At 54.1% G+C, this 20,125-nt stretch overlaps 2 protein-coding genes across 8 annotated transcripts in view; one reads left to right on the forward strand and one right to left on the reverse strand.

The window, feature by feature from the left end:
- POLR2C (RNA polymerase II subunit C) lies at positions 1-10,017 on the forward strand. The gene is made up of 9 exons (XM_067718360.1): positions 1-2,195; positions 2,366-2,415; positions 4,557-4,625; positions 4,768-4,820; positions 7,269-7,397; positions 7,841-7,892; positions 8,020-8,188; positions 8,334-8,408; positions 9,003-10,017. Exons 1-9 carry the CDS (start codon positions 2,110-2,112, stop codon positions 9,145-9,147), a joined length of 828 nt encoding a protein of 275 aa, XP_067574461.1. The 5' UTR covers positions 1-2,109; the 3' UTR covers positions 9,148-10,017.
- DOK4 (docking protein 4) overlaps positions 9,973-20,125 on the reverse strand; it is a 20,222-nt gene continuing 10,069 nt past the window's right edge. For 2 of the 7 annotated variants that reach the window (XM_067718347.1, XM_067718349.1), the window contains 8 exons: positions 18,012-18,120; positions 17,265-17,495; positions 13,597-13,704; positions 13,324-13,438; positions 12,970-13,089; positions 12,685-12,874; positions 11,868-12,006; positions 9,973-11,706 (listed from right to left, as the gene is read on the reverse strand). In XM_067718347.1, coding sequence (XP_067574448.1) covers positions 11,347-11,706; positions 11,868-12,006; positions 12,685-12,874; positions 12,970-13,089; positions 13,324-13,438; positions 13,597-13,704; positions 17,265-17,330 — 1,098 coding nt within the window. In that variant the 5' untranslated portion in view covers positions 17,331-17,495; positions 18,012-18,120 and the 3' untranslated portion in view covers positions 9,973-11,346. Of the gene's footprint in view, positions 11,707-11,867; positions 12,007-12,684; positions 12,875-12,969; positions 13,090-13,323; positions 13,439-13,596; positions 13,705-17,264; positions 17,589-18,011; positions 18,121-20,125 lie in introns of those variants that run through there. The other 5 variants (XM_067718351.1, XM_067718350.1, XM_067718353.1 and 2 more) reach the window with 4 other exon arrangements.

Raw genomic sequence — 20,125 nt, forward strand, 5'->3', positions numbered from 1 at the left:
TGAGCAGTTAGGACAGCTCTGCATCTGTGGGCCCAGGCTTCCCATCAGTAAAATGTGGATGGCAGCGGCCTTTTCCCCCTCACCATTAGCTCCTTTGACTCCTGTCTGTCACTAACTATTTCAGTGGCACAGTCTTTAGCTTTACTAGTTCTCTCAGCCTCTACACTGTCTGGGCTTCCTTTTTCAGTCCGGTTAACTCTGTTTCATTAGTCTTCCCAGGCTGCTGTGATGAAATATGGCACAGTTCTAGAAGCTGGAAGCCCAAGATCAAGGTGCCAGCCAACTTGGTTCTTAGAACTTTCTTCCTGACTTGCAGATGACCGCCTTCTCCCTGTATTCTCACATGACAGAGAGAGAACAAGCTCTGATGTCTCTCCCTGTTCTTATAAGGGCACTAATCTCATCATGAGAGTCCTACCCTCATGACCTCACAAAGAGCCCCATTTCCAAACATCCTCACATTAGGGGTTAGAGCTTCAACATTTTGGTACATACAGCATCGCACAGCATCTGTCTTCTGCTTTGCTGTCTCCTACCCAAGTAGACTGAATGATGGGGGGAGTAATAAGCTAGTAGGAATTTCCAGTCTCTTCTTGTGTACCTTCCTCTGGGCCCTTTCTGCACCTCTCTAATTCCTTTACCTCGACATCCTGTCAAGTTCCCTGCAGTAGCTATTCCAAATTTCATTCCATTCTCTCCTTTATAGGATCTGTCTTATACTCAGAAGACTACTTTAATTCTTAATTTACTGAGATGACACAGGCTGTGTAGCAAGGGCCCCCTCAATGCTCTTCCCCTCTGTCTCAGGAGGAGGTGTTACTCCTTGCTAAGGCAAACTCCTCCTCATCTCCTCTGATTACTCTTCTTCTGCCCCCTAAATGTTGTCCCCTGCCAAGTTCTATTTTAGGGCTTCTCTGTATAAGCTGCTGCCACCTGGGAATTCCCTGGCGGTCCAGTGGTTAGGACTCTGTGCTTCCACTGCAGGGGGCATGGGTTGGATCCCTGGTTGGGGAACTAAGATCCCACAAGCCACACGGCTCGGCCAAAAAAAAAAAAAAGCTACTGCCACCTTTTTGAAGCCCACTCTAACCTCTCTCTAGGCTGTTTAGGGGACTTTGGTAATTCTTTATTGAATGTTCAACCTATGAGATGCACACTGCCAGGCACTGGAGATGCAGAGATGAAGAACTCATACCTACTCACTGCAGCTACACAGAACTGTAGATGATATCAATACATTAAAGAGCATTGTATCTTCTTGCAGTTTCAGAAGTGCATGATCCAGACTTGGGGTGTGGAAGGGAAAGGGTATAAACCTATTGTTCAAGTATACTTTGCTAAAGTGTGCGTTCATCCCTCGGTATCCGTGGGATACCTGCTCCCCACCAAAACCTGTGAATGCCCAAGTCCCTTATGTGAAATGGTGTAGTATTTGCATATGACCTACACATGTCCTCCCATATAATTTAAATTATTTCTAGATTACTTATAATACCTAATACAATGTTTAATGCTATGTAAATAGTTGTAAATACAATGTAAATGCTATATAAATAGTTGCTGGGCATACAGCAAATTTGCTTTTTTGGAACTTTATGGAATTTTTTTTTTTTTTGATCTTCAGTTGGTTGAATACACGGATTCAAAACCCTTGGATACGGAGGACCGACTGTACTTTTATTCTTCCATAAATGTACAGACTTCATTCTTTTAAAAAACGTTACTGTATTCCTATGTTTGTATATTTAATCAGGTCTCTGTCAATGGGCAAGTAGTTTTATCTTCTGCTACAGACTGCTGCAGTGAACGTCCTTGTAGATGTATCTTTGCTTACTACTGCAAGTACTTCTGCAGTATGAATTCCTAGAAGTGTTATGGTTGAGTCAAGCGCGTGTGCATGTTTTGCCAAATCGCCCTCCAAATGGTTGAACCTGGTGCCCTTTAGAGAAGGGGGCGGGGGTGGAAAAAACTTTGGGCCTCCGAGCAGCAGGTGGCGCTCTGAGCGCCTCTCCGCCGAAGTGGCAAGGCCGCGCCGACCGACTTCCGGTGGCGGCGTTGGCGCAGGCGCAGTACAGCCGACGCGGGAGGCCGAGAGAGTGGTGGGGCGCGATGCCGTATGCCAACCAGCCTACCGTGCGGATCACGGAGCTCACCGACGAGAATGTCAAGTTCATCATCGAGAATACGGACCTGGCGTAAGGCTTCTGAGGGAAGAGGCTGGCGGCTCTGGAGAGCCGCGGGCCCCAGCCTAGGTGGGGCGGGGGTCATCTTTCCAGACCAGGGCTTTCGCTTTGGGAACCGTGGGTCGCGGGGAAGGCCTGTCGAGGCTGCGGTGCCCACACGCCGCTTGGTTTTCATTCCTCAGGGTGGCAAATTCTATCCGGAGGGTCTTCATCGCTGAGGTGCCCATAATAGGTAAGCGACCCCCGCCTTGTTGCCAGGGCCACCAGGTCTCCCCCCCAACCCTCCCCATACCTTGGCGCTCCTGCCTCCAGCCTTGGTTTGGGCCGGGGATGGGGGCGCTGAGAGAACAGTAATGCTGCAGACTTGACTGGTCTCTGTGCCCTTGGCCCTGGGCCACTCTGGTCACCTCCCTGGGCTATTTAGTTCCACTCTTCCACGTGCGTTGGTGGAGAGCACGGGTTCAGGAGTCTGTGGACTTGGGTTTGAATACTGTTTTCACTTACTGTCTCTGTGAAATTTGGGCAAGTTATTAAACTGTGTGCTGCAGTTTCCTCTCTAACGTTCGGACACTAATGGTAGTTATCAGGATGATGTCAAGTATTAAGGAGGTAATCTCTGTGCATTGTGTTCAGTGAGTGTCTACTACCGGTAGATGTGAATCTGTTCCGTCAACTGTATTTAGGGAGCATATAAGCACCAGGCAGTGGTGCTAGGCACTGGGAACGCAGAGCTGTAAAGTACAGGGTTCCTGCCCTCCAAAGGCTCACAGTGAAGTTGCAGGAGAAAGATGAATTCACAGACAACCCAAATGCAAGACAGACTTTTGGATCAATTAAGGAGAAGCATAGCTACAGGGCCCTTGGTGCCTAGAAGAGGGAGAATCTGTTTCTGCTTTGGTTCCAGCCATTCTGCACTAGGCGTTCTACACGTTTACAGATACACTACAAATATCTTCTGAGTGTCAGCCCAGAGAGTTTGGGTTATAGTTGCTGCATCAAGCGTGCAGACGCCTAAGGAAATAAGCAGGCCAAATGCTTGGTAAAGAAGAGAACGTTATAGTTTTTCCACCATTACCACCCCCAGAGACTTTTTCAACTCAGAGCTTGGAGGGCTGGTCCTCCTTCTCTGCCTGATCACTCCATGTCCCGGGGCCTTAGTTCCATCACGAGTAAAATGAGGGACTTGTGCTTTAGGATGCAGCCCTGACATTCTAAGTGCCACTTTTCCCACAAATAATATTGAGCACCTGCTGCATTCCAGGCCCCAGCTAGGAATACAGAAGTTAAGACATCTGAAGACCCTGCCCCAAGGGATTTTTGAAGCATGAGGTAGAGACAAGACACACAAATATAACACAAGGCAAAATATGACAGGTGTCTTAAGAGAAGTCTGGACAGAGTTCTGGGAGGGAGGAGCTTACAGGGACAGTGTTCCTCTCTGTATCATGGAGGGCAGGCAAGGCTTGGTTTATAGGAGGCTCAGGATTTTCAGCTGCACAGGAGAGGTTAAGGGCATGCTGGTGGGAGGAAAGACGCAGAGGCAGAGAAGCATGGCTCATGGTCCTTATTTGGCTTGGGTTGAGGAAGCAATAGGAAGCATAGGACAAAGCAGGTTGGGGCTAGGTCATGTCTGGTCCTCTTCTGACCTCCGTACCTAGTGTCCATGCCCCTCATTGGGCAGTTGGGCTGCAGTGCCATTTGATTAATGAATTTAATTGTTTATGTGCAGATGTTTATTTGTGAATGAATGAGTGAATGTGTGTTTAAGTCAGGCGTGTGTGACAGGTACAGTTCTTACCATTCTACTAGCTCATTGCTGGTAGGGATTGGGTTGTATACTTAGTATGCCTCGCTCATTAAAGGATTCTGTAAGCATTAGTTGGTTGAGTGATAATAAAGTATTAACTTGAGTAATCTGAGTAATCTGGTCACTATATCATAAAATGAGATGTGGACCATAAGTCTGTGTTACTTCTGTGAGGTTTGTCTGACTTTCAAGTGCTCTTGGATTTGGTGTTGGCATGAATAGCAGATTTAAGTGCTTCCCACAGAAATAATCAGCTCAAAGAAACACGTTCCCACTCCCGTGGTATTCTCTAATAAGTCAGTGTTTTTTCGGTGGTACAGGGAACTCTCTGCATCAGATCCACCTGAGCAGGGAAGCAGGGTGTGGTGTGTGTGGTTCTTGTTAAAATGCAGCTTCCTGGTCCCCACTCCAGAGCTGTGAAATCAGAGTCTGGCAGCCTGGCCAGGCCTCTGCAATTTCATAAGCATTAGATGATTTTTAAATCTGGAGAACCATTGCTCTTAAGTCTTTAGATAAATGTGGTGGCTAAACTGCATGTCTCCTTTTCTGCTTCCTTCATTCTTTAGCAATTGACTGGGTTCAGATTGATGCCAATTCCTCAGTCCTTCACGATGAGTTCATTGCTCACAGGCTTGGTGAGTGCTGAGTTTGGAGAGTTAAAGGGAGGGGGCTGTGCCGGTGTCAGAGGAGAAAGCCTCCTCACTCCCAGGGTGACTTCTGGGTTCTCCTTTTGGCTTGGCCCCTTGGCCTTCTTTAATGTGCTTTTCTGTCTTCCAGGATTAATTCCCCTCACGAGTGACGACATTGTGGACAAGCTGCAGTACTCCCGGGTATGCTGTGTGCTTGGATGGAAGGTCGGGAGTGGGGGGAGGCAGGGAACTTTAGTTCTTACAGGGATTTTTCCCGACATCTTGCTTTCAGCTTTTAGAAAGACAATGTGGAGATGTTGTCTAGAGCCCAAAGCAGGCATTGATTGGTCTTTGGTTCTGATGGACCTCAGATTGATTAGTCTCAAGGGGCATCGGGGAGTCTCATTAGCCAGCCACATAAGAGGGGGCATACTCCTGGATGCCCAATTATTCGGAACGGGTGGGGCTGTTCCTCTTCAGACTCTGCTTTCCAGAGCATCTCTTCCCAGGGACAGGGGCCTAGGAGGCTAAAGGAAGTCGACAGAGGTTAGAGGGTGAGGAGAAGGAGCAGAGGGAGTGAGAGCTGTCCCACCGAGCAGCACCTGAGTGACTGGGGTACTGGTGTCTGCAGGTCTGTGCCTCACCCCGTAAGTTCTGCTAGTTCAACACGGCTCCCTGCCTCTAGGGCCAGGTTTGCACTTCCATGACACGTTAACAGACTTAGAACTAGGGAGAGTGTAGGACAGGATTAGGTTACCTGCATCCTTTCAGCAGAGCTGCATTAGGTAACAGCTTGAGACTATTCCTTCTTGATGGCTGTAGGTGATCCTGAATCAGCCCATTTTCTAATATTCCCGAGGGCATGTCATTTTTATGGTGGCTAATTTGATATATTTTGTAAATTTATATGTGTTTTTTAAAAGAACTGTTCAAGCACACAGCAAAGTGTGGAGCTAATATAACAAATAGGCATGCTCCCACCAAACCGGTTGTCACATTCTAACATTTCACCATTTTGCTCCATGTCTCCAGAGTCTGTTTTTAAGAAATAAAACATCACATATATTGGTGAAGACAGTTGTACAACCAGTTGAAGACCAGTTAGTCAGTATCTTATATAAAGATATGCATCCCCCATGACCTAACAGTTCCTTCCGTTAAATTTGTTTCTAGTATTGCATTTACTGAGCAAAGATGGTATGGATTTTTTTGGGGTTTTTTTCCTGAAAATCTTCAGAAAAGTGAAAAGTAGAATAAATACTCATTGTCTTTTCACCTGTAATTTCCAGTTGTTGATATTTTGCTACATTTGCTTTGTGTTTCATACAGATGTGATTTTTGCTGAACGATCTGAAAGAACGTTGCAGAAATCATGACATTTCTCCCCCGAGCTACATCAGCATGCATGTCCTAAAAATAAGGATATTTTCCTACATAGCCGCACTTATCATGCCTAGGAAAATTAGCCATGATTTGTACTATCTATCTACAGTCTAAATTCAGATTTTCCTAGTTATCCTCAAAATGTCCTTAACGGTTTTTTTGTTTGGCTGCACCACGCAGCTTGCGGGATCTTAGTTCCCTGACCAGGGATTGAACCCGCGCCCTTGGCAGTGAAAGCGAGGAGTCCTAAGCACTGGACCGCCAGGGAATTCCCCTTAATTGTTTTTTGTTTGTGGGTCTGTCATTCATGCATTGCATTCAGTTGTTATACCTCTTTAGTCTCTTGATCTCTTGAACAGACTCCTCTCTTTTCATTATTTTTTTTTTTGAGGTTAAGTACCTTTTCATATTTTTGTCTTCCATTACATTTTGCTTCTTTAATTTCATATTTGTGAGTGATTCAGTCTCAAGGGTCTAGGTTGCCTTCCTGTCTCACCTGTGTATGATTGCAGACTATCCAGGTATGGCCCCTAGATCTTCCTCATTGTCTTGAAAACATCGAAAATAGGTTGGATTTTCCTCACTGGCGTGAGGGGGAGAACAGTTTGCTTGATTACATTCTAGTTAACTCTTGTCTTGCCTGAAGTTAAACGGTAGCAGCTAATCTCTAATACGGGAGTGTTTCAAGAATCAGTTTAAAGAATGGCAAATGTGAGAATTATTGAAGCCAAGTGATGCTTACATTGTGGCAGTCTCTCACACTCTTCTCTGCTTTTGTGAAAAAGTTTCCGTATGAAATTTTTAAAGAAAAGGTCAGTAGTCTGGAATTTAAAATGTACTTTTTTCTATTGTTCCCTGGATTGTTTTATTTTAAATGGCAATTGCATTCCCAGGCTAGTCCACTTAGCTCAGGGGACGCTGAACTATGCAGTGTGAAAGCCTCTTCCTTCTTACCGCCTTGGTTCTCTGAGGAAGAGCGCTCCGGAGCCAGGGTGAGATGTTAGTGTGTCTCCCAGTGGTGGCCTGGCAGCGAGGGGTGGGAAGGACACGTGGACGCCAGCGTATAGGCGGTCTCTGAGCTGGGATGCGCCTGCCCTTGAGCAGCCTGAGTGGTGGGCAGATGGACACAGCCCACGAGAGCCTGGAGGCTGTGATCCACCCTCTCCCAGATGAAGAACCTTAAGGAACAGGGTATTAGAAGCGGGGAGCCAAGCCAGGATTCGCCATCTCTCCGCAGACTCACTCCTGCCTCTCTTCCTGCCTCAGGACTGTACGTGTGAAGAGTTCTGCCCCGAGTGCTCGGTGGAGTTCACCCTCGACGTGCGGTGCAACGAAGACCAGACGCGTCACGTCACGTCTCGAGACCTCATCTCCAACAGCCCCCGGGTCATTCCGGTCAGGAACGCCCTCCCTACCCAGGACCTTTGCTCTCCTGGCTCCAAGTGGGCCAGATCGGGGTGGATTCTTATAAGACACCGACTTTCCCTGTGTTACCTTCTGCCTTAACCTAAGCTTGATGCCTAGAAGTGCTAATAATTCTGGACTCTTGCCAGTGTGGGCAGAAGCACTGGTGCTGTGGGCCCTGTCCACTAAGGACCCTTTTAAAGGCCATGGTACTGTTTTGACTGGGGAGGTTGTCACAGAGCCATGAGGTAAGGGTTAGAGGCCAGTAAGCAGCACAGACTGGGTCCTAGTGGACACTTCTGCCACCTCCTCCTCAGGTATCCTTTCCTCGGCTCGGCAGGTTGCGGTCTGGAGGTGCCGGAAGGTGGGTGCCAGAAGGGGTGCGTGGGGAGATGCGCAGCAGCTAATAAGTGCCTCTGTCTGGGCCCCTACAGGTGACATCCCGGAGCCGAGATAATGACCCCAACGACTACGTGGAGCAGGATGGTAAGGGCCCGAGGGGCGGACACCAGACCCAGGCTCTCGCGCTGCCCGGCCCTTCAGTGGCGCTGCAGGTCGGACTGTGGAGAGCTGTGCCTCTGCTGGCCCTCGACTGACTCACATCTCCCCACAGACATTCTCATCGTCAAGCTGAGAAAGGGCCAGGAGCTGAGGCTTCGAGCCTACGCCAAAAAGGGCTTTGGCAAGGAACACGCCAAGTGGAACCCGACTGCAGGCGTGGCTTTTGAATACGATCCCGACAATGCCCTGAGGCACACGGTGTACCCCAAGCCGGAGGAGTGGTATGTTCCTGCTGGGAGCGAAGGCAGGCAGGGCGGGCGGGTGTGGAAATGGCTCCTGGTGACCGAGATGGGGCAGCCTCACTGTGAGACACAGGTGCCCTCAAAGCGGCAGTAGCAACCCGTGCTGATCTGTGTTTGATCTCAGGCCAAAGAGTGAGTACTCGGAGCTGGACGAGGATGAGTCACAGGCGCCCTACGACCCCAACGGCAAGCCGGAGAGGTAAGAGCCCGGTCTGGCACTTGAAGGTAACGTGTGTAAGGACGTACAGTTCTGATGCAGCCTCTGAGTTAGGGAGGCCCTTTCCCGCCCATCCCAGTTCCCCTCAGCTGAGGAGGGGCTAGTAACTGCTGCACCCACCGTATGTGCACATCCAGGCAGATTATCATCCCCCTTTGGTCGCTGGGGGAAGGGGGGCCCTCCAGTTATCCAGACTGTTCCTAGTCTGATTTTTCAGCTCCCAAAGAAAGATCAACCTAGGATCAAACCTAGGGCCCCAAAGTGACCAGAGCCTTCTAGTGACGAACATGAAAGTGCTGGAGCAGGTGACATGCTTACTTATCGTTCTCTTACCCCCAGTGTAGAACACATCCATACACAGGTGTTTTGAGATATTGTTCTGAGGTAGCCGTGGCCTCCTCGAGGTCCTGCAAAGTGCCCTGGGACCACTGTTTGTAAGAGGTTGGATGGAGGTCAACCCTGGGGCAAGGTCGAGTTCATGGGGAGAAAGGAGTCAGGACCCAGGAGGGAGGCGGGCCTGTGTCCATAGCTCATGAGAGCCTCATGGAGGGCTCTCACCAGACTCTTGCCTCTCAGGTTTTACTACAACGTGGAGTCCTGTGGCTCTCTGCGCCCTGAAACCATTGTCCTGTCAGCCCTGTCTGGATTAAAGAAGAAGCTGAGTGATTTACAGACCCAGTTAAGCCACGAGATCCAGAGTGACGTCCTGACCATAAACTAGCTGCAGCTCACCTGTTTCAGCAGAACAGCAGTTGAATTTTAGGTCTCTCCTGAGACTCCAGATCTTGGCTCCTGGGGACTGGACAGCTGTTGCTCAAGCTTCCTGGCAAGTCTTCAGTACCAATTAGAAAGGTAGCAGCGGGGAAGGGTAGGTCCATCCCAGCCTTGCGCAGTCACAGATTACCAGGGCCAGCACTGCTGTTGGAGGCAGGACGGTCCCTTCCCAGACATTTAGCGTCCCCGGCCCTGCCTGCTGATGGGCAGTAGTGCTGCCCGGAACATCCCTTCTGCCCTGTATTCAGTGTGCCTCAGGGGGCCACGGCATTCCCCTGTTGAGAACCACTGAGCTGAACTCTCATCTTCTGGGTATTTCAGTTCTTTACTTCAAATCCTTTCTGTTCACAAGTTGGAATGTTCACTGTTGCACCTTAGGCTTCTGTGTTAGCGCTGAATCTAGGACCCTACTCAGGCTCCTGCCAGCCCTTCCAGTCCCTGCGCCGGCCAGTCTATTGGTTCTTCACTCAAATTCCCAAGTGTCCCTAATTTGAGAATCCTGTGAGAGTAGTGTTAGGCCCAGGCTATCCCCCTCTTCCCGCCAGTAAGCCTTGTATTTTGTTCTCTACCCATGAGTTTTGAACATCACCAACAATGGCCAGGCTATTTAATTTGTGGGGGAGGGCAAGGGCCTTCATGGAGGTCTGGCCTTGACCACTTAGCCCTATAGGTAGGAACATACCCAAAGCAGTTCATTAGGCAGCCAGGCAGGAGAAGCCTGGAGAAAACCAGAGATCTAGTACAAAAAGGAAGGGTTATTTATTAACAGTAGTTGTCTTTTAAAGTTTTTATTTTTGGCAATAAAGAGCAAAACGTACGTAATCGCCTTCATGCGTCATCGTGCCACTAACCAAGCCAGCCAGCTCTGCCTCCCCTCCGTGGCCTTTGGGCTCCCTTCCTCAGGCTAGCTTATTCCTCTAGGTGGTCATTCCCTGGGTCAGGGTCAGAGCTGAGCGGGCTGTGGCCACCTCCCGGGCTCCAGTGCTCTGTCGGAGGGGGCCTCTTGCTTTAGCATCCTCCTGCCACGACTTGAATAATGGTTATTTACAAGAAGGTCTGTTCCCTCAAATCAGAACCCTAAAATATTAAAAACAACCCAACACACACGCAACTAAAGGTTTGATGTGAGTAAAAAGATAGCCCTTCTGCACGGTCGTCAGTAAATACCAGCACTAGAAAATCAGTTGCTTTAATTGCATTTCAGCAGGGAGCCTCAGCACCATGTGGAGGAGGAAATGGGGCGGTCTCTGACCAGCTTCTGAGTACTTTGGCTGCCGGAGGGAGGCCAGACAGGGCAGAGGGGCTCCCTCTGTGGGAGCACTGCCCACGCCGGTCACTGAGAGCGGGCAGCAGGGCGCTTCCCCACTCCCCCTCACCGCAGTCCTCCTGTGCGGCCGGCCTGGCCCGAGGGCAGGAAAGAGCCCGGGACTGGCTGTCCTCCCTGGGCGAGGTAACCAGCACCCCCCACCCCCAGGGCGTCTCCTCAGCCTGCTAAGCATGAAGGAGTCTGGGCAGAAACCATTTTCAAGCCAGATTTTTCACCTGAGGTGTCAACCAGACGTCACCTCTGCTGAAAACTCCAAGTGCAAGGCTACCAAGTGGCACAGTGTAAGTTCGGATCCTTCCTGTGCCACTCTAGGCCCAGAGGAACTGAGAAGCCACCTGCTGTCTCCGCCCCTGGGCTGCTTGGGAAAAGCCAGCAGCCAGCGCGGCAGCCGGGAGTGTGGAGTGTCTCCCTCCTCTGGCCCTGGCAGCTCAGGTCCTGGCAGCAGGAGGGCTGGTACCATGGGGGACAGGGAAACCGCTGCCCTCACATTCAAAACAGCCTTGACTGTGGCCTGGTCATGGGATTAAAAACTGTGTATGTGGTGGCAGGGAGGGTCAGAGGGGGAATCTTATTAATACAGAATACATCATAAGCCATATATATTAAAATCATTAACAGTATATAGTCCCATGGTAGCTCCAGCCCCTCACACATGCTCAGGTGGCATGGCCAGCCCTTTGCCTTGGTCCAGTCTCACCCTCGGGGGCAAAGAAGGGACCGCTTGCTCCCTTTCCCCAGGCTCTTGGCCCACAGCCCCTCCATGCCATCCGTGATGCGCTACAGGCAGCCCCAGTGGTCATCTGTGTGCCAGCTCTGCCGTCACTGGGAAGGGGCCTTGGCCTCGCTGCTGCCCCCCTGGCTGGGCTTTGGCTTTAGCAGGATGAATCTGTTGAGGAGGTCCGTTTCTGAGCTGGCCTGGGCCGTCCCATACCCCTCACCTGTGGACACACAGGCAGGCTGAGGCCTTGGGCCCGGGACAGAAGGCCCCTGCCCAACATGCCTTGTCCTCCACAGAGCCTCCTGGCCGGTGCGGGTGGGGCCCAGCAGTGACTCACCGGCATAGCTGGAGGCCTCAGCGATGTTCTGGGAACCGGTGATGTGGTGCCAGTAGGCACTGCGGGGCAGCATGGTTGTGGGCGTGCAGGGGTATGAGTAATGTTCCGTGCCCTTGTTCAGCAGCTGTGGGGCAGAGAAGGGTCAGTGGCTAAGCCCAGAGCAGCCAGCCCAAGACCCTGCCTGCCTCTCCTGGACACACCAGCTGGAGACAGCTGCCACTCTCCCGGCCCCCGGCCCGCCCGCCAGCCTCCCCCTACCCTGGACCGAGACACGCACTGCCTCACCCTCACGTTCTTCTCCATTTCCAGCAGGACCCTCTTGTGCTGCTCGGCGATGGCCAGGGTGGCACTGTGGACCCGCTGGTAAATCTGTTCCCCATCCTGCGTCTGGAAGGTGTAGAGCCCTTCCCCAGCGTCACACATCCTGGGGACACAAGTAGCACCGAGAGCCAGGTGGTGGGTATGACCCCATGTGTGTGCACATGCAGTCAGGCTCTCGTCTGGGAACAGGCAGGGCTGTCATCTGAGGGTCTGACCACCCAGCTCAAACACGCTGAGCATTTTCTGTGTGTCAGGTGGGGGTCTATATGCTTTACAAGGATTAATCCATTCCGTTTTCCCCACCACCCCACTCTGGTCTGTGTGCTACTACAGTTTCCTCGTTATTATAATTTTTCTCAAGCCATTTTACAGATGAGGAAACTGAGGCATTCAGAAGGGAACGACGAAAGTTACACAGTGGATTATACAGAACTTGAGTCTAGGCAAGCTATACCCAGTCCTTACCGTAACCCAGTCTATGAGGTTAGGTACTTTTATTATCCCCTATTTGACAGAGGAGGAAACTGAGACTCGGGTCCACAATCACAGAGCTAGTCAATGCCAGTGCCAGCGTCTGATCAGAGCCTGAGCAGTCTGACTTGGTAAACAGCTTCACTTGACCTACCTGCTGTGAGTCTCAATTTCTTCATCTGTAAAATGGGTTCCCCGTCAGCATGCTGTGCTGATAAATAACTTAAGCTTCCAGCACAGTGCCCGACACAGTGAATGGCAGCTACCATCATGACCGCGGTGGGACGGCGGGGAGGCGAGTGGGTCCTACCGGCCAGCCTCGAAGGTAAAGCGTGTGGCATCCCGGCCATAGCGGCGCAGGGAGCAGAGGGGCCACGAGACGAGCTTCACGCGGGGGTTGTGTATGTCCCAGAGGTAGATGTTCTCGTGGGTGATCTGCAGCTTGCACTCGCCATACACATCCAGGTTGGGGCAGGGCAGCAGGAAGACGTTGAAGCGATCTGGATGGGAGTGGACAAGTGGGCCTGGAGCTTTGTGGGGGGCCTGGGGGGGGGTCTCCCTCTCACCCCCACCCCGTGCCAGCGCCAGGCCTCACCTGTCTGCTCGCACTGCACTCCTGGGGCCAGGAGGTCCGGCTCTCCCAGACTGATGTCGTTGAGCCTCGACCCCAGGCACTCCACAGACAGAGTCTTGTACCACTCCTCTGCCTCCAGCTCTGGAGAAGATAGTCCCTCTTCGTGCCGCCAGCTCAGGGGCCCACAGCAACCCACCCCATGTGCTTCAGCCGGAGTTACCCCACCCCGCCAGGCAGAGAGGGCAAGGCCAGTGGGTTCTGCGTGCCTGCCCCACCTCACCCTGGGGCTGCTCCCTCAAAGGTGCCCTCCACCCACACATCATACCCAGGCAGTGGACCTTGACCAGCCCACAGCCTGCAGCCGCATCCCCTCACCTGAGTCACAGGTGAAGGTACGTGCCGAGTCGTCGGTGAATATGATGGCCACTGCTTGTCTCTTGGTCTCCTTGGGGAGCCGTGTGACACACTTGACGTTGCTGATCTCTGTCACCTGGAACAGCATCCACAAGGTACTCGGCCAGGTTGAAGCACCTCCCTCTGCATCCCCCACGGCTCTGCCACCCCCAGGAGGGTCCTCTTGGCCCTCAGGACTCTGAACAAATCCTCGCTGCTTACAGGTTGGGAGAGCTAGGGCCCGGGCCCCCTAACCTTGGGGCAGCCTCGGAGGCACACTGACTTCTCATCTGGATACTTCTCCAGCCGCTGGGGCCCCTTGCTGGAGGATTTCCGGAACACCAGCCAGCACCTCCGGTAGATCTGTGGGACAAGATGGCAGGGGGATCAGACCCCGGACCACCCCCAAGGCAGCCGGTGACCCTGGAGTTACCCCTGCCTACCACAGCGGGCAGTGCCGCACAGCCTTCCAGGGAGCTCAGGCCCAAGAGATCTGGGGACAGCTGACACCAGCATGACACCCTGCCCTGGGGAAGAGGACCCTCCCCGAATTGAAAAGTCAGTCGTTTCTTGGCTGGCTCTGAAAGGCTGTCCCATAAAGGGTGCTCCTGAGTTACTGTTTACTGAGCTCAGCTCTGGGTGTAACGTAAGTCGCCAACATTCATGGAGTGCTTCCTATTTGTACTTCTTGTTATTAGCACTCTTCACATTTAATCTCAGGGTCACTCTTGAGGTCGCTTCTGTTATCATCTCCACTTTATTAGACAGGGAATGAGGCACCCCAAAATTGAGTAACAGCTAATGAATGGTAGAGCTGGTATTTAAAACAGGCTGCCTAGAACCAGGGCTGTCCTGGGAGCCCGCTGCGCTAAGGTTCTGCCCAGGGCCCCAGGAGCACCCGCCACGACAGAGGCAGTGCTGCGGGGACAGGGATTAGGCCCTTGCCCGGTCCCAGCCTGCAAAGCACCGTGGCCCTTGTTCTTAGAGCCGGGGGAGGGCTCTTGATGTGGGTAACACCCCCTCTTGTCTCTAGGACCTTTCACTAACCCTCTCTTCTCATTCTCTGACCAACCCTGGAGTGTAGGGAATCAGGGTTAGTTCCCTGTTCCAGCTGGGAAACCAGAGGCTCTCAGAGATCAAGGGGCAGAGCCAAGAAACTGGGGTTACCCCAGAGCACGGTGCCTTCCCGGGCAAGGTTCCCTCCTTGTCCCAACCACTGCCCGTACCTAAATCCACCCCAATTCTCTGTAGCTTCACGGACTCCATCCAAGAGGCAAGAGCCAGGGAGCAGGAAGCCAACCACTCTCCGGGGCTAAGGGGCAAGCTGGCTTGTCAGACAACCCCCCACAAAGGGGTGGCCCTAGCCACCTGCCTGGGCTGCTGACTCTTCCTCCCATGGCCCCCTCCCTCCCACCTTAGGCTCTCTTCCAGCCCAAAGTCTGGCTGGGATGTACCTCCTCTTTCAGCAAGCACTCCAGAAGCCTGGCAGAGCCATTCCCCGGGAATCTCCAGTGCTCCTCTCACTGGCAAACAGTGGGGAGACTGAGGGGCCCAGAGCAGAGGAGGCGAAGGGGCCTCTGGGCCACAGGCTCAAGCCCCCTCCCCTTCTCTGCCCTGCTGTGTGGGTACCAGGTCCTCGGCAGGCAGGATCCTGGGGTGCGGTGGGCTCAGGCAGTCCCCATCCCAAGAAGCTACTCACAACCAGGCTATTTCTGGCCCCTGAGACTAGGAGACATGTCTGTCCCTGCCCCCATGACCCTGGCTCAGCCCCTGGTCTATCCACCTAAACCCCAGCAGGCCTCAGCTCTCAGCTGGGGAGCTCCTTTAGGGCAGAGACTATATTTTATTCTCAGAATCCTCACATCCCAGTCGCTTCGTTAACAGACCTCTGCTGAACAAGTGAATGATAATATGAAGGGACCGTGAATGAATGGATGGATTGATGGATGAATGCAGGAATGCTGCCGACCCAGATATGCCCTGCCAGGATGGGCTCCATGCTGTCTGCAGAGGCAGGGGCAGAAGTCCTGGGGGCCTGAGCACTCCGGTTGCCTGGTTACAGGACACACACACACACACACACACATGCAGCACGCACACGCAGCACGCACACACACAGCCCCAGGGAGCCACTGCGCTCAAGAGCCCTCCTTCCCCACTTCTCATAGGTCTTTGATCAGCGCTTCAGAAACACTCTGCCAGAGCTCTGCCTTGGGAGGAAAGCCCTGGCAGGTAGGACGATCTGCTCCTGATCTCTTCCACCCCTTACCGCCTCGCCTCTGTGGGCTGAGGCAAGAATGGCTGCCCCGGGACAAGAGCAGCTGGGTGGCCGCAGCCCCTCACGGCAGGTCTGCAGGGGGAAGCCGGGTTCCCTGAGTGCGAGCGATTCCAGACCAGGCCTGGCCACGCCCCAGCCCCTAAACCGTCCCCCTGACTGTGCCCACCATGGGTTCCCAGGCCTGCCCCTGGAACAGGCCTGGTTCTGAGCCCAAGCGGCCACCCCAAGTGGCTTGCCTTCCTGGGAAGCTCTGCTCTGGACAGGGTCGCAGCCCAGCTGGCTCCTGGGGACCTGACAGGTCTGGGCCCTCAGGAACGAGTCACCACACTAGAACCTGGGCCCCCACCCCCTTGCCTCCCCACCTCAGCCTTAGTTCTTCTCCTTGTTCTGTGCGCAAAGTGGGTTCCATCCTTCTCTCAGGGCACGAACAAGGTGGCCGATGGCCACCACGGCCCAGGTTGGGATACAGTCCAAATCCAGTTAAGACCCCAAACATGCCCACCAGCTAAGCGGCCGCCTCCTGCCGGGACAGAAGAGCCTCCCGCAGGGGCCCTGGGGGTTGAGGGCACAGGAGGGGAAGGAGGTGCAGGAACCGCCCTGCTCCAAGGCCAGTCCTGCTCTGTCTGGTTCGCAGGCAGGGAAGCTGAGTATCAGAGCCCTGCTCCTCCCCCACCCCACTCAGCTGAGCCAGGAAGCCTTGAGCGGTCGGATCCCCCCACCCCATCAAGGCCATGGGGGAGGGGGGAACGGAAGGGCAGGGGACCCAGGTAAAACACAAGACTTGGGCCACCTCAGTCGCCAGGGTTTTCTTTCTACTGGGGAGACCCCTCACTGGAGGAGGGAGGAGGGTCCGGGAATAAAGCCCGCTCTCGGGACAATCTCACCAAGATTATTAAATTGGTCCCCGGGGCCCCTGCTCATGCCTTTTGGGCGGTTTCCAGCCGTACGGGGTGGGAGAGGGTGCACACCCAGCAGAGGTGTGTCTGAGGCCTCATCTCCACAGGCCCTCCAAGCCCCCAGCCACCTCCAACACCTGGGAGGAAAGCAGCCTGTCCCAGTGCCACGGGCCATCCAGCCCAGCCAGGTTCTCTCTCATAAACCACGTAAACACCGGCTTCTGCACCCCTCCCACCACTGCCCTCCCCCCAGCAACCAACCACTCTCCTTCTCAAATGCTTTTTTTAACTGGAAAAGCAACCACCAAAGATAAATAAATAAACGCCCGTACACAGAAAGCAATGGGAAGCAGGGGAGATGAGGTACTTAAAAGCAAAGAGGCCAGGAGAGGGGAGGAAGGAAACGAGGAGGTGATGGCAAGGGGAAGTGAGAAACCGGTCTCAGCTCGGACACAGCCCGGCATTTCCAGCCGCTGCCCTGGCGACAACTTCAACAATAGCAGGGGAGCCGCCTGCCCATCGGCTGCCACCGCTGGCCCAGCCGCTGGGATGCCAGCCAGCCAGCCCGGCTGGGGCGGGAGCTGCAGCAGGCAGAGCCGGGCCCAGGCACATGCTGGGCAGCCCGCTGGCCAGAAGCCTCGAGACCAGCAATGCACGATGCCGGGCCACAGGCGGGCAGCCGCACACCCCGGACACGCCACCAGGCGCCAGCCCAAGTTCCTTGGCAGGGCCCCCTGGAGGTGGCTCACCCCGAGCTTCCTGCTCTTCATCTTCACGTAGCCCTGCTTGACGATGTCGTTGAAATTGGTCGCCATGGTTTCTCCACCGTCTTTGAGGCTCTGGCCGGCCCAGGCGAGGGGAGGGATGCCCAGGTGGCCTCGGTTTCCCGGCTCCTCCGATCACCTGTTCGAGATACTCCGTCGGGGCTGCCTCAGCATTGTTTTAGCAGCTCTTTCGCCCGGAGCCTGCTGGAAGTAAAACTGACAGGGAGATTACACAGTGACATCTTTCTCTTCCCCTGGCTGTCTCGCTCTTTCTTCCTTCCTCTTCCCACACTCCTCCCTCCCTTCCTCCCTCAGCCCGCCCTTCTTCCTTCCCTTCCCTCCCCACCCCAGGACGACAGAACCATTCAGGAAAACCGAGGTGGAGGCTGCTACGAGGAAAATGGTCCAGCCCAGTCCCCTCCCTCACGGCTGGGGCTGGCGGTTAACCCCTTCCTGGGAGGACTGGCTCCGGCTCCTGCTGTGGAGGTGCGGGCAGAGGAAAGGAGGTGGCCCCGAGCTGCTGTCGGGCCCTATCTCCTGCTACAACTTAGGGGTAGACTTAGAGCAGGCCCCCCTCCTGTGCACAGGAGGCTCCACACGGGAAAGCCTTCCCAGAGATGGGGCTCTTGGGAGATGGCACAGATTCTGGGACCCATGCTCCCCGAGGTTAGACAACTTCCCTTGTCAGTCTCAGCAGACCCCCCAATCCCTCTGCCCCACCCCGTTCTATACCTGGTTCTCCTCAGCTCCAGGCAAGAGGCTGAGAATCGTCACCTCAAGCCCACTCAGGCCCTGCTCTCTGCCCCTGGAACTCTTCAGCAGCTCGTCTGGGTGCTGCTTCCTGGGTGGGAGGGCAGAGTCCAGTGGGGCGGGCTCTCAGATAAGCCTGAGGAATGTGCTGGGCAGGCTGGAGGTGGCCACTGTGGAAGCAGTCACCTCGCCCTGGCGCTGGGAAGGTCAGGCTGGTCTGTGAGGGCACTGGGTCTGGCCAGGACTTGCGGTGCCCCACATCCTGAGCATAGGCAGGAGTTAATTACATGGAGAACTAGCAATCACCTGGGCTTGGGGCAGAGGACAAAGCTGGACCACACTGAGGGGCACCCAGGGGCAGCCAATATGCATCGGGAAAAGGGGTGCCGTCAGGGGCTCTCAGAATCAGGCAGATTACCAGATAACGAAGACTCAGACTTAGGGGGGAGGTGTCTCAGTGATGACCCAGTCCAACATCCATTCTACACCATTTTACAGCTGGGGAAAAGAAAGCTGCCCAGAGGGGATAAGCAGCACGGCCAAGGTCACACAGCAAGCCCATGGTTCAGCCAGGGACAAATAAGTTCCAGAGTGGGAGATGGAGGCAGGCCTGCGGGTGGAATGCCCTGCCACATGGCTCTGGCGGCCTGCCACCACCTAAGCCTTCTCTGCCATCCAGGCTCAGAGGCAGGGCTGTGCCAGCAACATGGCCCCCCGTGTCTCCAGGATTGCTGGGTGGGAATGGAGCAGTATTTCTGGGGTCAGCTGGGCATCTGTGCTGCCAGGACAGGGCCCTGGGGCAAGCATCCTGCTGGAGCTGCCAGCAGCTTGGCATTAATTAATCTTCTGGAGGCCTGTCGAGTCCCTAACAAGGAATAGATGTGACTACCCCAGTGAGCACACGAAAACAGGCAGAGGGACAGACGGTAGTGCTCCCTATGCCCCTTGTACCCCAAGAGCCTCTTCAGCACCCCTCAGTGGCCTCCCTGCCCATCAACTCGCTCTCTCCCAGCTCCCTGGGGGCCAAGACCCTTCCACACCCAAGTGGTCTGCTTTCCTCCTATAAGGTCTAGCGTGGGGTACCCTCCCTAGTACTGACCCCCAACATCCTTGCCATACCTGGGTGCTGGCACTCAAAGAAGAGTAAGTTTTCCCAGCTCTGCCTCTACCAGCTGGGGCTGCCTTGTCCCCACAGCGAGGACCAGCTCCGTAAAAGTCCCCTCCAAGGTGCCAGCTGGCTGGCTGCTGGCTGAGGGGCCACAGCGTGGAAGGCCCCTTTCAGAACACACCTACAGCGAGGCCCCTGGGTTCATCCAAGGCAGCCATAGACGTGGCCCAGCCAGGAACATGAATCGAACTGGCAGGTGGTCCCGCGTAAGCCATTTAACTCCTCAGCGCCTCAATTTCCCCATCAGTTAAAAAAAAAAATGAGGATAAATCCACCTATTTTAAATGAGGAAATGAATCTATGAGGCACCTGCCTGCCCACGTTGGACCCAGAGCTTCTGCCTTGAAAACCCCAAGGGCTGTTTTTATTGCGAGAGCTGCTGCCCAGCCGAGGGCTGTGAAAGCACCCTAACTCAGCCTTCCACCTGCCCAGTGCAGGCCTGCTCCTTCCTGGCTCCACCAGTTACCTTCTCAGCAGCACCCCTTGAGTGACTGCCATCACCAAGCTCTCAGGAGCACCTGTGCCATGTCTGTCCACAGTCCCACACCCCATGCCCTAGCAATAAACCCACAGAGACAAACCACTGGGAAGAGCAACCTTCCAGGGGAAGCCTGGGTGTCAAAGGGCCTGGGAGCCCACACTGGCCTGGAGTCACAGGTGGTGCTGACCTTACTCAGTCCCTAATGAATATGCAAGAGCAAGACCCACGCTGGGGCCCAAAGTGGTAGAGCAAAGGGGAGCTGGGGAGGAGGGAGAGAGGGGGAAGAGCCAATAGGTAGACTCACAGATTTGATGGGCAATGGGGACAAGGTGAGAGGGGGCACCCAGAGCCAACCCATGCCCCAAAGGGACTGCACTGTGTTAAGCAACAGAAATGGCCCCCAGGCTGAGCCTGTGCGGACCCAATGCGGCATCAAGGGACGGAGAG

This window comes from Pseudorca crassidens, chromosome 20, assembly GCF_039906515.1.
Source record: "Pseudorca crassidens isolate mPseCra1 chromosome 20, mPseCra1.hap1, whole genome shotgun sequence".
Classification (NCBI taxonomy): domain Eukaryota; kingdom Metazoa; phylum Chordata; class Mammalia; order Artiodactyla; family Delphinidae; genus Pseudorca; species Pseudorca crassidens.

What these genes read in the sequence shown, in the direction of transcription:
- POLR2C (XM_067718360.1), top strand. Translation starts at nt 2,110, where the DNA reads ATGCCGTATGCCAACCAGCCTACCGTGCGGATCACGGAGCTCACCGAC. An exon ending in ATCGAGAATACGGACCTGGC is followed by an intron (nt 2,196 to 2,365) that starts GTAAGGCTTCTG and finishes TTCATTCCTCAG; the next exon opens with GGTGGCAAATTCTATCCGGA. An exon ending in CCCAACGGCAAGCCGGAGAG is followed by an intron (nt 8,409 to 9,002) that starts GTAAGAGCCCGG and finishes CTTGCCTCTCAG; the next exon opens with GTTTTACTACAACGTGGAGT.